Source organism: Podarcis vaucheri (genome assembly GCF_965113315.1).
Source record: "Podarcis vaucheri genome assembly, chromosome: 2".
Taxonomy (NCBI): Eukaryota; Metazoa; Chordata; class Lepidosauria; order Squamata; family Lacertidae; genus Podarcis; species Podarcis vaucheri.
This window is the reverse complement of record NC_138760.1, coordinates 85,529,970-85,547,795: the sequence shown is the minus strand read 5'-3', so window position 1 is coordinate 85,547,795 and position 17,826 is coordinate 85,529,970. Positions and strand designations below refer to the sequence as shown.

The following is a 17,826-nucleotide window of genomic DNA, read 5'->3' as shown; positions in this document are numbered from 1 at the left end:
AAATAGATAGCAATAAAGATAACGTTTGGGCTTCTTTGAATAAATTGTGTTATTTACATTCCTTGTCCTCCATTTGGTCTTAATTTTTCTGAATTGTTTTGTTGAAAATTTAATTAGTAGTAGGGTAGACAGGCTATAGATACTGAAAATTCTGCATGATGGACAGAATATGACTCTATTTCCCCCCATGAGCTCTCACTTACCTTCATCACCTCCCCCACCTTCATTTCTTATTGTAGTGCTCAGGTTGTTACTTCCTTTAGCGGTAGCAGAAATATAGATGCTTTTCAGTGGCTTATAATAGATTTTCTGAACAATAAGTTGAAGGTGAACAAGTACCTTTGCTCTTTTTCTGACTGTATCAAAATGGGGGAGGGGGAACCGACAATGCTTTGTTCCAGAACAGAAGATGCCCATTGAAGACAAGGTCCCTGGCCTGATTAGATTTTTCTGCACTTTGTTTCCTATGTTAAATCCACATGTTAAGTAATAGCTGACACTGCCTTATGTTGGGTTCAAATGCATTTGCTTCTTACCGAGAGAGAGAGAGAGAGAGAGAGAGAGAGAGAGAGAAGGTGCTCACATATTTTGAAAGCATTTACATTTTCATATATTTTTTCTTGAGTCTAAAAAATTGTGTGGGTATATCTTTCTATAACACACGGTTTTTATTTTTTTCAGTATCTCTGCAAAATATTTCTGAACAGTTACACCAGTTGTTATGTCCATTTATTTTGCTGGTGCAACAAACTTTTTAAATTTTGAGCATTTAGTGTAATTGCTCCACCAGTATTTGTGAAGGAAACTTTCTGCTTCAGGACAGTGGTTGTGTACAATATATTGCACACAAATACTAGCTTTTCAGCTTCCTGTCATCATCCCCTTCCTTTCCTCAAAAGCCAGTGTAAGGTTGGGTGACTCGAGAGCAGCATTCCATGACACACAAAGGGTGCACAAGAAGGAAAAGATTGACAAATCCATGTCCACAAAGAAGCACTTGGAGCACTGTGCATACTGCATATGCATTCTCGTGTGCGCAAACACACAGACAAGTCCTTGTGATCTCAGTCCACCAGAAAGAATGTGATTGTCTGTACTGGTGAGTGTGGATAAAGAGGTGGTAAATAAAATGTTTAGTTCAGTAGTAGTAGGACTGGCAATATCAAGCCACTCACCATATTTTTAAAACTAAAAGAATGAGAAAAGTAAAAATGCAGAACACAGTGAGGCAGACACATTGCTCAGACAATATTTTCAGAAGTCCCTTCACACTCTGATTCCCTCGGTTTTTTCCACAAAGTGGGAAATTTCAGCTGCTCTTAAAGCCCACATCAAATTAAAATTAGGATTCCAGGAAATTGGTTCTTTCCCCCTAAATGCTTAGCTTAATATATAAGAATGGACATATAATTGAGGGGTAGAGAGAGAAGAAGAGAATGGTTTTGTTCCTTACTCAAAGGAAAATGGCTCACTTATCTTCTGGATTTCTGCTCAGATTCCCTCCTGCCTTTTTTCCACTTGAGGAGATGCGGTACTTGTCCTGCTCTTTTTCAGAAACTGAGTTGCTTGTAGCTTGGCCTGTATCCCATAGCCAAATTAAATTCTCCTGCTACCAATCGAGGCCTCCTCAGATAGTACATATACAATTAGAAGGTTTGTGCTCACCAACGCTAATTGCTTTCAGAGTTCTGGTGTTTACCCGCATGGATTGGCTGTTCAGAGATAGAGGAGAGAAAGATTATCAAAGGAAGATAAGAGTGGGCAGTAAATAGCTTCATCTCTGTCAAGTGCTGAATCCTAGAGCATTCAACATGGAAGCAAACATAGGAGTAGAAATGCATTTTATACCTAGATACAACTGTTAGTCACCATAACTGATGAAAAAAGTGCAATTTGTATCCTTGTATAATCAATTTTAACATTTCCAAAATTTTACACAACCAAGCGATCGTGCCTTTATCCAATAATGCAAACTACTTTAAAACATACATGTTTTATTTTTTTAAAAAAATGTACCCCAGTATCTTTAGAACACAAGCTAGTGTGCAATAATATTTAAATGTGCATTAAATGAGGGAAGCAGGAGCTTCCAAAAATGGTTTAGTGCAGAAAATTCAAATGCATGTCAGTTTGCATCCCTGTAACTCCAAGGATTAATATCTTCAGTAGATGCTATCCTGTGATATATATATATATATATATATATATATATGCTTTCGTAGATTTTCACGGGTACAGGAATGCAGGTTTTGGTGTCTTCGGGTGTCTTCCCGTGTAAGAGTCGGGGTGTCTGGGCGACGTTTCGACGAGGTCTCACTCGTCATCTTCAGGCTGGTGCTTTCGGCTTCTTGTTCCAGTAACTCCACAGACATATTACAGACTCCATCCAGTAGCCAAACTATAGTGGCACCTCCGGATGCTGCACCCCCCTGCAATCCCTACACAGATCTGGCTGGCACAAGGCACAAAACCACAGCTCGCCCCTATACACGAAGCCAAGCCAGAGCACAACTAAATGCAGCACAGCCATCTTCTCAGAAAAACTCTTCACAAGCTCAAGAGGTCAAGACACGAAAGCTTTAGCAACTAATCTACACTTAATGACCCACCCAGTGGTATTCAGAATATCACTCATGAAATCACCCAAGATATCCCTCAAGTAATTAAGGAACAAAAGAAGAAAAGGCACACTAATCTAGGAACTTCCTCTCTGCCCAGAACGTTGGAGGCTATACACCACACCTCTCAACAGTATTTATAGGAACTCAAACACCAGACTCTGCTCTGTTCCAGTAACAAGAAGCCGAAAGCACCAGCCTGAAGATGACGAGTGAGACCTCGTCGAAACGTCGCACAGACACCCCGACTCTTACACGGGAAGACACCCGAAGACACCAAAACCTGCATATATATATATATATATATATATATATATATATATATTATGCATTAAATGAGGTTTTTTATTGTTTAATGCTGAACACTTTTGTGCATATCTGCTTGTAATGATTAGGATTAATCATATGTATATAGTTATTACCCAGTTTTTAAAAATTTATAATAAATGTATAAAATATAGTAACTTGAATGGCATGCATTGGAGGCTTATTATGCAAGTTAAGTGTTTCTCAAACTATATGTAATTGCGTCCCAGCTTCTAATTGTGTTCAGTCTAACATGCTTTGCCCATCCTGAACTTCCTTAAGGGTGCTTTCCCAGCTCTTATATCCCCTGCATTGCTTCCACCCACACAAACTGCAGTATTCTATCTCCCCATCCTTTGCATACCTGCTTTCCCCCCACCACCACATCGTCTCCAGTTGGAATAAAAGAACCTACAGCAGTTGGGACCTTTCAACACCCCCATCTTCCTTATCAAGGATTCTAGTGGATTTCCAATCCTCACTTTGGAAAATGCTGAATTTTAACACTTGCAGGTCTTCTACCAATACAACATGCAAACCCTTGCACAGACTTCTAGTTTGAGAAACACTGCAAAAATTAAGCTGCATGCAGAAGAAAATAAGTTTGCCCTGACTTGGCTGTAACTTTGCAGTGACTTGCAGCAACTTCAATATGGGCAGAATCAGGGGTGGTGTTTCCTTCTTCACTGCTTGAGGCAAAACTGGAAGTGCCGTCCTGCTGGCAGAAAAGCACCACCGCCATCAACCCTGATTTCAGGCAAGATCACCAATTTTTAGTGAGGTATTGCCCAAAATGGATGTGATCTTGCCTGAAATTGGCTCTGATGGTGATGGTGCTTCTCCATTGCTGGTGGAGGTGGTGGGGCCTCACCCTGCCTAATACCTGGGCTGGCTCGGGTCAGGAAATTCTCCCTTCACTTCAGGTTACAAGAGTCTCTCTGCATAGCATGGCACTCGGCTGAACTGAACAAGAAAGCCTGTTCAAAATAGGAGCTCCATGTATACTGTATGTATAGTATACATATTAACATATACAGTATAGTATAGTATAGTATAGTATAGTATAGTATAGTATAGTATAGTATAGTATAGTATAGTATAGTACAATACAGTGTAGTATAACACACACACACACACACACACACACACACACACACTTTATACATGCATATAGAAAAACTCTGAATCAGGGCTGTGGTATTTAGAACCTGTGTGTGGGAGATGTGCAAAACACCTGCCCAAAGGTGTTTCTAGTGCAGGTACATAGAACGAGCGATTATTAATAGATTGCTGCATGATTAATAAGTTTCCTTTGCAATAATTTTGAACTGCTCAGATTAACACGCAGTTGCTTTCAAGTCTTCTTCTCTGTTTGTTCTAAAATCAATCTTGCTTGCTCTCTGCGTAGACCCAAGAAAATGGGCGGAAATCACTATTCATCGTACTTATCATATTAGTAAGGCAAATGTGCCAGCCTGGAACGCTCTTTGCAATTCACGTAATATTATATTTTTTTTCAGATTCCTCAGTTTCCCGTCATTCCTGCAGTTACTCCTCTGGCAGGACTTGATAGCCACCCTCCAAACTTGTCTGATATACCTGCTGCAAATGCGGCCCCTATACCTGCTCCTTCTCAGTATTTTCCTCCAGCTGTGATTTTACCAAGCTTCCCCATGAACCCTGCTCTGCCACTGACATCAAATTCCCCTGCCCTGCCCATGCAAGCGGTCAACCTTCCTCATACTTCTGTGGCTTCCTTGGTCTTGCCCTGCCAAACAATTGTGCCAAATATGTCGGCTGCTCCAGTACCATTACTCGCTGTAGCTCCGCCAGGAGTGTCAGCTTTGCCAGCACATCATGCAGTAGCCCAGCTCTCCCAGCAGCAGATGTACCAGGCTACCCTCCAGCAGATAATTCAGAATGAAGTTCTTCCCTCTCCCCATCACACCCAGAACATGCAAGCAGTTTCACAACAGCAGCAGCAGCAGCTGCCTCCACTTCCTCAGTCACTTCAACCAAGCATAATTCATCCTTCAGAACAGACTATGTCTGCATCTGGGGCTGGTAATCAGGTAATCTGTTTGACATTGGACTTTCTCGGTACTAGAACATAGGAGTATCACTCTTAAGTAACAGTTCTGTAGCCTGTTTCACTATAAAAGCAAATAGGGGAATTTGCCCTGCGGAGGTAGAACCAGAAAACCAGTCACTTTGTAAAAGAAATTTGTTTAATAAAAGTTTTAGGGTGATGAAAAGTTGAATATAGCAAGTGGCTGGCAAACGATAGTTGATGGGCATGCATCAAGTGCCCCATCTTCTATCTCCTGTTGCAGGAGATGGTACAATATCTTATCAACAGTGAAGAAAATTTTACTTTTGCAATTAAGAAATAAATAAGTAGGTGATCTACACAGATCTACTTATATTTAATTCATTTATAATTTTGCTTATATACCACCAAAATTGCTTTAAAAGCAGACTGTTCTTCAACAAAGGGATTTTTACTGGGGACTAATTTCAGAAATATTATTTTGAGGATATTTATATATAATAGTAACAAATATTATTCTGCATTGTTGCAACTGCAGATTTTTAGGGTCACTGAAGCAATCTATACTAGCATTTACAGAGACAAAAATAGGAGTCTCTTAATAAAACAAGTTTATAACAGAATATAGAATTAAAGAATATTAACCACAATTTGAGCAGAAAGGAGATTATAATGAGAATGAAGACTGCTTAAGAATGATAAAAATGGGAATTTTATAAGAAGCCATTGCATTTTATCATTATCGTCCACCTTCTTAAAATTCATAACATTTCATCTCAACCTATTGTTCTGTATCTTCAGCTTTACTGTATCTAAGTTTCTGTCTTCAGCCATATATTTGGTACACATAGATTGTTTGTGAAGAACTTAAGTTCATGTGATTCCCACCTACCCTCCACTGAACCAATGGTATTACTCCCATTGGATTCCATAATAGTTGCACCAGGTCTTGTAGCTCTCTAAGCATTGCCTGTCACATACTGATAAAAGTCTATCAGTTTTGACTTAAATTCATGATTCCTTATTTGTTCTCAAAGGAGACTTGTGGTACATGATGAGGAGCCTTGACCAGAAGATGTTTATGTTTTATGTCTTGCCATGGGAATGTGAAAAAATTGGCACCCCAGATTGCCTCTATTTCACTTGCACTGATCACTAAGTTAGTTTCTGTCTTCAGATTTAGAAATCGTGGAACTCCCTTGGCTGTAATTTAACTGTAATGAGTTGTAGCCAATAACTCGTCCTACTCAGAGTAGAGCCACAGACAGGAGAAGTCCATTGATTTCAGCAGGCCTACTCAAAGCAGGGCTAGCATTGCCTAGAACCCAGTCTTTTAAAATGGATCAAAAATATAGGCTTTCCTCATCTTTCCCCAGTGCATGGAGATTGTGAAGGAACTGCTCTACTGGACTGTTGTGTCCACATGTTCCTTTCAAGGAAGCATTGTTCATTTTCACCCAAAATGAAACAATTATGTAAACTTGACAACATCCCTTTATATTAAATTTAAACTACTTTAAAACTATGTGCAGTGAATGCTAACAATGCAGGCTATTTTTCTTCTTTCTGTCTTGGCGTCACAACACACACTACATATAAAATGCACACAAACATCAATTATAAGGCACATTAATAGTACTAAAAGTGACTTTCTCTGTCTTCTGTGCTTTCCTTTGCTGCTGCTGCCTCTTCTATTGTGTCTCTCTTCTGTATCCCATCCCTGCTTCAGCTTCCTGCTCAGGTAAAGCTTGATTCAGTCATTTGAAACTTGCACAGTTCTAGCTTCTTGTACCAAGGAGAAATATATGCATAATGATGTGCCCATACTCAGTGCTGTTATGGAGAACTTCCCTTTTGTTACTGCATTGCAAGGGGTTGGACTAGATGGCCCTGGGGTCCCTTCCAACTCTACAGTTCTATAATTTTGTAAATCATAGGTCATTTGTACACAAAGAAAAGGCTCTTAAACACTCATTTCAGTGAGTCTCTTTAGCGCAAACACTTTGAGGTGTTTGCTTCTTTAACTATGTGGGATTCAGTAATATAAGGCCTGAACACGTGATTTTCATGACAAAATGACTGGAATTGGCGCAGAATACCTGTTGCATAACACAAGCATTTGTAGAACTCATCCTTTAGATTTAGAACTTGGAAGAATCCATTTCATCTGAAGCTGCTCTAGAGACCATCACATATTCCACACAGGGGATTTGTGGAATAAGTGGCATTTTCTGCCCCAAACATTTGAAATGGTTTTCAAAGGCAATAACCAAATTAATATGCGCAAGGAAACAGAAGTCTGGTTTTCCCACCACCATGTGCTAAACCATGGTTTAGTGCAAACAAGGAAACGTGTGGGCTTGTGGAGCAGAGATTGTGTCGAATTCTCTGCTCTCCAGCAATTTTGTTGTTGCGCTTTGCTAAATAACTTCTCCCTGGAAGCCTGCAGTTTTCTCGCTCATTCTGAGGCGTAATTTGGCTTAGTGTTACGTGCAAAGAAAGGTATAGTGTCAGCAATGTGCAAAGATGTGACATTATGCTTATTTTGTTGATTGTGGGGAGGACCCTAGTTTTATATTTTAAAAATCTACATCCAGCATTTAGACATTATGACTTGATCCAGTTCCTAATTCTTGAACTGAGCCCCATTTCACAGAAATAACGATGTTGTGATTGTCTGAAATGCAACCACTCTCACCTTGTACATACAACTAAACTTCCCTGATGTGAGCTCTCTCACCGTGGGATAAGTTGGTAATCTTTATCATCCTGACAAGTTGTAAGGAAGGTGTGAATAGATCTGAGGTTTAGCTATGTGGTGAAATAGATGTGTATGGGCTCTTAGAAGCTGCTTCATAAAATAAAGCATTCATGTGCAGCAACTTGCCACGCAGATCTGGTGATTTAACTCACAACTCGCTTTAGTTATCTGCAGTGGTATGCTGAAAATTTTCAGGTCTATTTGGTGAGTTGTTGCATATGATAAGTCACTGTGTCTGAATGGGCCTTCCTTCCTTCCTTCCTTCCTTCCTTCCTTCCTTCCTTCCTTCCTTCCTTCCTTTGTTTTTCAAAACAAAAAGCACTTAAGTATGGTTTCATCACACTACAGTGCAATGATTTGTATTAAAAAGGTTTTTTTTAAAAAAAAACAATTATGAGTTTAGCTACGTGAATTATTAATATCATAAATGGAATTGATGTTACTAACAGGTGTGTGCTATGTTGCAACAGATTATTGGACACCCTCAGTATACTGTGGATATTGGGACCCAGATGCCTGCATTGCCAGTGCAGCCTTCTGCAGTTATGTCACCACCATTGCAGTTGCAGCCTGAAGCATTGCAACCCTGTATTGGTCCAGAAGGTCTTCCACAAAGCACCATTGCTCCATCAAATGCAGCAATGCCTATAGATCATGGGCTGCCTCTCCAGTCTACTGGTTATCTGCCGCCTCAGCCAGATAATCACCAGCCTCTGGGTCAGCAGGTCCAAACTTCATGCCCAGTTATGCCACAGGCTACAGAATCTTCTCAAGAGGTAGTACTTGTTTTTTTGCTAATGAATCCTTAGTGCTGTTAACTATCAGAAAATTCATTGGTCTAGTTGAATGAGCTGTTTTCTCAATTGCCAGGGTAGAGTCTCCTAAAATCAATTCACCTCCTGTGAATTTTTTATGATCCTCCTCTCAATGATATTTATAAGTTCTTTATAAGAAATAATTCAAAATCTTTGTTCTTCATATTTATATTCATTCCACAGCTTTCTGAGTACCTTCCTTTCCATAAACTAATGCTTCTTTATTCAGTTCCCCACCACAATGGCATAGTGATAATAATATAAAGTGACCTGCATTGTAAAGATTGGTCTTTTGTTAGTCTTTGGCTGAAACTTGCCACTGCGGATATTACCAGCTGATTCATCTGATATCAGTGCTAGCACATGAGGCTGCTCCATAGGGGGAACAGCTTCAAAGGCATTATGACTAGTAATTTCCTCAAAGAGATGGTGTCCTCAAAGATTGTTTGCTGTGCTGGCACAAAGTTGGCCATTGAAATCAATGGGAATTACAAGTGCTAGGCCGTGGCTGGATTTGCACACAAATATTAATTTTGCAGCATGCCTCTGGTGCAAAATCTGTTTCTTCTTTCCATTTTAGGAGCATGGAATAATGGAAAAGCAGCAGTCACTATCACAGAGCTGTGAAAGGTATCCTCACCATTTGTCTAGTACAGTGGCATGCCAATTGTTAACTGTTATCATGTCTACGCAAATTCCTGCAGAGGTGAAGATGATTTGAAACGTTTTCTAGGGCAGGGGTGGAGAACCTCCAGCTTGCAGGCTAATCTTTGTCCACTCAAGAGTCCAGTTTGGCCCACAAGGCCATTTCCCCAAGCCTGTCAATCATCCTACATCCCTTGTGATGTCAACTGATAGGTGGGAGGATGAGGGTTCAGTACTGCATTGGGTGTGGGTGCCTGTTCCCAGAAGGTGCATGCAGCCAAACTAAGTGGGAATTACCGTATTTTTTGCACCATAACACTCACTATTTTCTTCCTAAAAAGTAAGGGGAAATGTCTGTGCGTGTTATGGAGGGAATGCCTATGGGTGGCATGCCTGCAGATTTTCCTCCTCTAAAAACTACGTGCGTGTTATGGTCGGGTGCGTATTATAGAGCGAAAAATACGGTAATCTCTACTCAACAGCTGGGGTTGAGTAACTGGTGATTAGTTAAAAAAAAGAGAAAGAAGCATTTTGCTGGCCCTATGCTTAGCCGTTCCCAAACGACAGGGGCTAGCAAGGAGCCTAGGGCTGGAAAAGCACTTATTTCTCCCCTCTGTCTAGGGCTGGGGGAGAAAGAAACCTGCAGTTTACATCCTTGGTTTGTGTATTCTTGTTACAGCAGAGAAACAGGCACATGAAGCCAAAGAACCCCTGTGAAACACCAAGCATGTGGCTAGCAACACCCCTGCTGCTGCAGTTCCCAAGACTGTGCTGATGTGTACCGCAGAAACATTTAATAATAATGGAGAAATTGTATTTTCAACAACTTGTCTTCCGCTGTTGATCATCTAATCAGAACACTATTTTTAAAAAACTGTTCCAGACCCCCCCCCCCAAATCTTCAGTTTTGTTGTTGTTCTTAGTCATTATGTTTCCGAAGGTACACTGAGAGAAGAGCATGAGGATATTTTTAATTAAAAACATAAATGCATTTAAACAGCTGAAAGAAATAGTTGTCCATCTGATGTCTGTTTCCTAATTTGATATGAGGGACTGTTTGATTTGAGCAAATTCTGTGCAGTCAAAGCCTGGATGAAAAAGGAAGCACAGAATCTTAAAATTTATTTATAAATATCCTCTTCTACCAATGCATAGCTTGGGACCCTCCAAGCCAAATGTAGTTTGCCAGTAGGTCACCAAGTGAGTACTGCTTCTCAGTAGGTTCTGGACAAATAAAAAGAAATACTAAATTTAGACACATTGATGGATAGATCTGTCAGTCAACATGGCAGTTAAAATTCATAGTAAAAATCTTGCTGGCAGCATTAGAGACGGACTACCTAATGAGGTGGACCTTTGATCTCTTGCAAAAAGGCATGTTCTAAAGAGTTTGTGCTGATTTTGAGGGGGGAGCTTTTAAAAGAATGCTGCATGTTCATACTATTTGTCTTCTGTCTTCATTTTACTCCTTATTGCAAAGTTACATGAGTCCTGATGTGGCTTCTGGTAAAGAGATGAGTGACAGTTTTGAAGGGACAAGTGGAAGTAGTAAACAGGAAGGAAAATCTTCCAAGAAGCATAAGAAATCAACACGTACTCGTTCACGCCAGGAAAAATCCAACAGGCCCAAACTGACAATTTTAAATGTAAGTCAGCTACATTTGCTTAAGACTTACTTATATATTTATATTCCTGTTCTACCCACGCATGAGTAAAAGATACTATTTCTGGCAACCCTGAAATTTCTGGTTGGGAGAATTACTTTAATGACAGAATATTTATGAATGATATATTTTTGCCACCCTGGGCTCCTTTGGGAGTGTTAGAAATAATTATTGATTCTTTTTATAGGTATGCAACACAGGGGATAAGATGGTGGAATGCCAGCTAGAAACACACAATCACAAAATGGTTACATTTAAGTTTGATTTAGATGGCGATGCACCAGAAGAAATTGCTACTTACATGGTAAGATCTTTCTTTAGATTCATTAGCTGAATTGATGCCACCGCCTTCTTAGTACAGCCACAGAAAAGTATTTCTGATCGTTCAGAAGGGAGCTATTGAGGTGCAGCCTGATTTCTGTTTAGCATCCCATTTCTGAATGTGTGTTGGTGCCCAGTATGGTGCTGATAGACACCCTGGCACCCATGGAAACCACATGCCAAGGCTTCCTACCCCTCCTATTTTTAATTATTTTTAACTTCTTCTTCTTTAAACCTTCTGAGTTGGCTGGGATCACGTCAAAGCGAAGGGCTGGCCTCTTCAAATTGACCCTGGGACCCATATGGACCCAGAGGAGTTCTTGGGAAGTGACTATGGCTGATGGTTGCAAGCTGATGCTTTGCTCTGCAGTGTGCTCATCCTCCCAGAAGAAGAATAAAAGAAAAAGGGGTCTCTTTGTTGATGCCTGGTAAGCAGGAAGGGGAAGCTAGACTTAGACTATACACACAGGCTAATAGTAAGAGGGGATGTTATCTTACCTCCCAATGAGTGACCCACTTTTGCACTCTTCTCCTTACTGTTTGGGAAGTCAGTGTGCCGTGTGGGATGAGAGGTGCTACTCTGGCCTTCATACATGCTAGTCACAATTTATTATTGTTGCATATGTGCAACAGATGCTTCAGGTGTTCATGAATACTGTTGCTAATTTGGCTCAGAGATATTCAATATGCTATCCTTAATTGCTCTGGCATAAGCAGGGCAAGTTGAAAGTTCCCAGTGACCCATCAACTAGTCCTTGAAGCTTGTGCATATTTTGAAATGCCTCTCATGCGCTAATGCATTCATTTACTGCTCAATCAAGATAGGTCAGTTACATAAGAGCAATGAATAATTTCTGTAGCTTTGCTCAGCTCTGTTGGCCAGGGAAAAGATTCGTTCATTTCAAATGTAAAGCGTCATACACACCCAGTTCCATATATGTGGAACTTCTTTCCACTGCATGCTATTTTTAAAAGATTTAAATTGGCCATACAGTTACTTCTTGTTATGAAGTTACTACAGAGCGAACACTAAAGAGAATGCAGTTTTAAAATATATATATCTGTGTATCCCTATAGGTAGAAAACGAATTTATATTGCCTACTGAGAAAGAGATATTTATAGAGCAACTGAAAGAAATAATTGACAAAGCAGAAGATATGCTTAGTGAAGATACAGAAGGGGAACGAAGTTCTGATCAGGGTGCAAGCCCTCAGCAAGACACCTGCAGGCTGGAAAACAATGAGGTATTGCTAAAAAAAACCCATCCCACCAAAGGTAGATGAAAGTCTACTCTAATTGTCTTCAACAGCTTCCACTAAAAGAACTATGTAATAGTATAATATTTTTTGCTTATTTCATTAAGCAGAACTTTCAACCACAGATAAATGCCTGCAGACTACTAATGGTCTTTTTCATTTTAAATAGGTGAATCGGCAATCCCAGGCAAGAATGCCAGTGTACCAACAGAATGGTAAAAGTGTTTCCATGATTATATAAGTGACAACCCGCCCCCCCCCAAAAAAACCCCTGTAAAGCAATTAATCTATATTGGATATCACTGACAATTATCTATTTTTAGAGTTCATCAGCCCAGCCACTAAACATTCTACAGAGCAAGCCCCAAGCTTAAGTCTGATTAGTGTCACGGGGGAACAGTCTTCCAACTGCTATTAGTCTTGCTAGATGGCACCATTACATTAAAGGGAAATGAGCACTGACTGATTGTTCTCCCTATTGCAAGTAATGTTTCTTCCTGACTCTTACTTACGTTGGCAAATCAGTTATGAATATCATAGTAGCGCTGTGCTGGTGACACTTCCATCCTTCAGGATACCTTTCCACCTCAAAAGAGGTTTGTCTCTACATGTGCATATATGCACTACTTCAGACATAAAAGATAAGTGTAAGCATATTAATTGTGGCTTTCTGGTAGTCTACAGGTTTTGGCAGAAGATGAAATCTAAAACACATAGCCTAAGCCTCAAAATCCTGCAAAGATTGCTTCTAGCTTTCAATTCACTTATTATGGGTGCTATTCTAAATTTTGTTCATAGTAAGCCTGTTGAAATTAATGAACCCAATTTTGTCATGGTCTGAATGCAACACTGTGCATCTGTGCACAATTGCCTGCACACGGTGAGATTTATTTCTGAGTAGGGATGGCAGGGAAATTCAATTCTGTTTGCATTAAAAGTGAACCTACCTTGCTCAGACTTTCTGAAAAAAATATAAGAACTGAAACACTGCCATCAGTCAGAATTCAGACTTTTCCAAATTTTGCATTGCAGTTCTCCAGTCCAATAATGTTTACAAAAATGCATATACTACAATGAAATGTGCATAAAAATGCAATATATCAGGGGAAATTGCTCTGCGTATATTCCACAGAACTCTGTACAAAAATGTGTATATTAGGAGAAACTTACTAATGAATTTTCATGATGACTTTTTTAAAGAAAAAAAATAAAACTCCTATGGAAATGTAGAGAACTGAATTTAAGATGGATAAAAAATTGGGAGAAACTGATATTGGCATGTTTGCTCACCCCTGTTCTTGAAGAAACATGTCTAGGATTAGGCTGCAAGCATGACGGTAGCCGTTGCTCTAGACTTCATTATTTCTATCAGCCTTGGGGAAGCATCATCTTTAAATGTGGTAATCCTGCATTACTGTGTTTTGAATTTCTTCTTGAAATTAAAGACAGTGTATCTTTTGCATTATGTGCTGATTTCATTGGAGCAATATCAGCCTCTTGCCTGTGTTTGATATAGAAATAGTGACCATTCCAACCCTCCTTTTGTGATTAGTTCTGCATACAGGAAAGCGGTGGTTTATCATTTGTCCTGTTGTGGAAAATCCAGCTGCTGAAGCACCAGAATTCACTTCACCAGCTCCTCAAAGTGCAAAACAGGCCGACGCTCCAGGTACTTGAGAACTTTAAAGATTTAAGAACAAATCATAGAATTCCTATATGTTCCTGTCCTTCCAGGCACTTACACAAAAATCATAGCATAAGAGAAAACTCGCTACCTTTTAAAACCTCATTTACTATTTTTCAAAAAGGAAACACATGGGAAAGTGAAAAGATATAGCAGGAAAGCATTTAAAACTAACTACGTGGCCAATAAAAATATATTTGGAGTTATTTAAGATACCATCTTCAGGATTTTCATTTCTTTTGTCACCAGGGTTTGATGGGCCACAATCAATAATGCAGAGGCAGTTGCACGCAGAAGCCATCCACAAATGTGTGGGTCCCATAGCTTTAAAGTAGCAATTAGCTTTCCCCGGAAAAGGCATTTATTTCAATCATTCATTACTCAAGAGAATTGGAATAGCCAAGGGCAAGCAGAACAAGTTAGAGGCAAATTAGTGTCAAAACCTTGCTACAAAAGAGTACGCATTTATGAACATTGAACTTGATCCTTTTTGTTTTACATGCGTAGATGTAATTGAAGTTCCTGTCACATAAATGAATTTTAAAGACTCTGTAATGCATGCACCACCTTGTTATTAATCTCAATTTTCCAGTTGGTTGAAATGGGGCAGTGCATCATTACTACTAATAGCCAATAAGGGGCAATACATCTTGCATTAGAAAAATTGCTATATATAGCTGTTATAGTAAGCGAGAGTAGCCTGTCGTTATGATCACGTTTTAGCTGTAGATGTAAAACAAAATGTACACAATATTCTTGTTTACATACAGAAAATCATCTGTTTTAAAACTGCTTTAAGACAAGGAGAGCACGTCAGCTGTTTAAAGCATTTTATCATTCTGCTCTTACATTTCTGGTCATATGTTTGAGGCTCCATTTGAGGCTACAAACGGAAGTGCCATTCTCTGAACTCAGGGTTTCCTTTTCTGTTATTTACAGATGTAGAACAGTCAGATGATCAGCAGCAGAGCTCTACAGCAACAGACAAACCCACAAACACAGCCCATCAGCAGCTTTCAAGTCAAAGGAGTGCCACGGACAGCCCCAAAGCAACTCCTGCTCCTGCTCCTCTGACACAAGTCTCCACTGCAGCACCAACCACCCTTCCACAGGTCCAGCCAGAAACATCCACTGCAACACCCCCAGTGACGGCTCCATGTGCTCCAGAACAGGTTGCTGACAACACAGGCCAACCAGAGTACCCTCCGCAACAACAGCCTGTTGCATCCAGTCAGCCTGGTACACCTGCTGCCCCCAGTGCAACTTCACTCGAAGAACGTCCTGAGGCTCAGCTTCCTCTAAATCCCCCATTGCAGGCACTCCAACGAATAGATGAAAACCCTTGTGTCCCTGAGACAGAGGCTGAACAGGGCACTGCTGGGCTGCCAGAGCCGATCCAGACTGTTCCTGCACAGGCAGCAGAAGCCCACCCACTCCCTGCTGTCTCTGATGCGACTATTTTGGAACACCAGCCTCCAACACAAATCCTCAGCTTGCCAGACAGCAGTCAGCCTAGTCAGATGCCTCCTTCTTTTGCAAGCCAGGCAGCTCCTGTGTCTGCTGTCCCTGATCCTCTGATTCCAGTAGCACCTCAGCTTTCAAGTCCCCCTCACTCATCAGCAGCTACATCCCAGTTACAAGCCCAGTCCCAGCCCGCGTCATCCACTGGCCTTGCAGTTAGCGCTCCTCAGCCGCCTTGTGCTGTAGAATCAGACGGTGAAGGGCCACCAAGAGTTGATTTTGCTGACAACACAATAAAGAGTCTGGATGAGAAGCTGCGCAACTTGCTCTACCAGGAGTATGTCCCGACATCTTCTGCATCTGCAGCAACACCGGACAGCTTTGTACCTATAGACCAAGGAGATGGTGAATTTAACTTGGCACCTTTGCCTGCGCTTGTGTTGGACCTGAAAGTTCCTGCAGCTGGCATGGATGTTAAGTCAGCTGAGGATCAACCTGAACTCACCACGTCTCCTGTTCCGGCAAGTCAACCTGTGGCTGTGGTGCCTGTGGTACCACTGACACAGAAATCATGCAAACCTCTGCTAAGAGTGCTGCAGTTTATGGGCCTTGTAAACCAGAATTCAGAAACGAAGAGCCGATGGTAGCCTTTTTCAAACTATTGCCCTTGTTATGCTGTGTGGTCTGCTTCACAAAGCAAATACATGGTTCTCAGTTATTGGTGCAAATTTTAAAAATATTCTTTCTTTGTGGTGTACAATACATGCCTTCATCAAACATTGCAAACTCACTGTCATTATCCTTAAGAGACAAAAAACAAATTTGTCATTTGAGAGGGGTGCATTATGTTTCAGGGTATTTGAGGTCTAACTACCAAGATAGTACAAAGTCCTCTTAATTATTATTTTTTTTAAAGTAAACTTTACTTCCTCCTCCACTCAAAAGTTCTATGCACAGAGAGAAAAATCTGGTGCCCATGATCAAAATAAATTCTAATGTGTTGTTACCATTGGCCCTTACTTTCTGAACATTGGTGAAACCAAGCCTTATTTTAAACTTAACATTTTTTTTCAACTAAGAAATTGCTTATTGGAATATGAGAATGAAAATAAGGTATATTGCATTCATAGCCTTATTTCTCTCATTTGGCTGGCTGCTCATTATTTGATGTATAGGATTTTGCCAAAGGTGAGATCAAGGTAGGAATTCTGTGCTCTTCCTTCCCCCCAAGTCTAATGAAGAAGTCTGCATGTAGATATTGACTCTGCAATATCTTTTGCCCCTTTCTAGTGGGTTCTGTTTCCCAAGGAAGATTTCCTGTTCTGATAAACACATTTATCAGTACATTGATTAACTTCTTCCTGTAGTGATAGAAGTGAGGAGAGGCGTGCACAAATCAGACATCTGCTCCTAATCTCGCCCTGGGAAGAATTTGGGGCAAAGTAACAAGTGAAAGGGACGCGGGTGGCACTGTGGGTTAAACCACAGAGCCTAGGGCTTGCCGATCAGAAGGTTGGCAGTTCGAATCCCCGCGACAGGGTGTGCTTCCGTTGCTCCGTCCCTGCTCCTGCCAACCTAGCAGTTCGAAAGCACATCAAAGTGCAAGTAGATAAATAGGTACTGCTCCGGCGGGAAGGTAAACGGCGTTTCCGTGCGCTGTTCTGGTTCTCCAGAAGCGGCTCAGTCATGCTGGCCACATGACCCAGAAGCTGTACGCCGGCTCTCTCAGCCAATAAAGTGAGATGAGCACCGCAACCCTAGAGTCGACCACGACTGGACCTAATGGTCAGGGGTCCCTTTACCTTTTTAACAAGTGAACAGATTTATTTATTTTTTAATGAAAGCTACATGAAGCTGAGTTGTCAGAAGAATCCAGTACATGTTGGGATCCTGAACTGCCAAAAGCCTAATAGGGCCCACCCTAATATCAGTTGTTGTGATGTTATTTTGGCCAGCAGCATGAACACATGTTGAATATTAGCTCTGTGAATTCATTATTACATCCACACTATTGCATACTTAGTTGAATCCCACCCTATGAAACTTTTCTCCAGTGCATGGGTTCATTCAGGATAAAGGCCCTAGTTCCAGGGACTGGAGAGCACGAGAGAGATGTGCTTGAGCCATTTGCTAGTCCCTGCACTCTTTAACCAGGATTTGGCACACTACCAACTTTGGCTGATAGTGTCCTATTAGTGCAGTCTGGCACCTCCTGGGTGCCATAACCACATGAAATGCCTACCT

The 17,826-nt window shown here is 40.8% G+C and overlaps 1 protein-coding gene across 14 annotated transcripts in view; it reads left to right on the top strand.

Annotated features, from left to right (window-relative positions):
* The window catches only part of WNK2 (WNK lysine deficient protein kinase 2), a 107,481-nt gene that overhangs the window by 53,864 nt on the left and 35,791 nt on the right, over positions 1-17,826 (top strand). For 11 of the 14 annotated variants that reach the window (XR_014216000.1, XM_082209124.1, XM_082209134.1 and 8 more), the window contains exons 12-21: positions 4,445-4,996; positions 6,704-6,715; positions 8,206-8,511; positions 9,131-9,180; positions 10,676-10,841; positions 11,047-11,163; positions 12,258-12,425; positions 12,607-12,652; positions 13,990-14,106; positions 15,061-16,103. Coding sequence is in view for 13 of the 14 variants with exons in the window: in XM_082209124.1 (XP_082065250.1) it covers positions 4,445-4,996; positions 6,704-6,715; positions 8,206-8,511; positions 9,131-9,180; positions 10,676-10,841; positions 11,047-11,163; positions 12,258-12,425; positions 12,607-12,652; positions 13,990-14,106; positions 15,061-16,103 (2,577 nt within the window). In the remaining variant the exon portion in view is untranslated. The remainder of the gene's footprint in view (positions 1-4,444; positions 4,997-6,703; positions 6,716-8,205; positions 8,512-9,130; positions 9,181-10,675; positions 10,842-11,046; positions 11,164-12,257; positions 12,426-12,606; positions 12,653-13,989; positions 14,107-15,060; positions 16,104-17,826) is intronic. The other 3 variants (XM_082209127.1, XM_082209125.1, XM_082209130.1) reach the window with 2 other exon arrangements.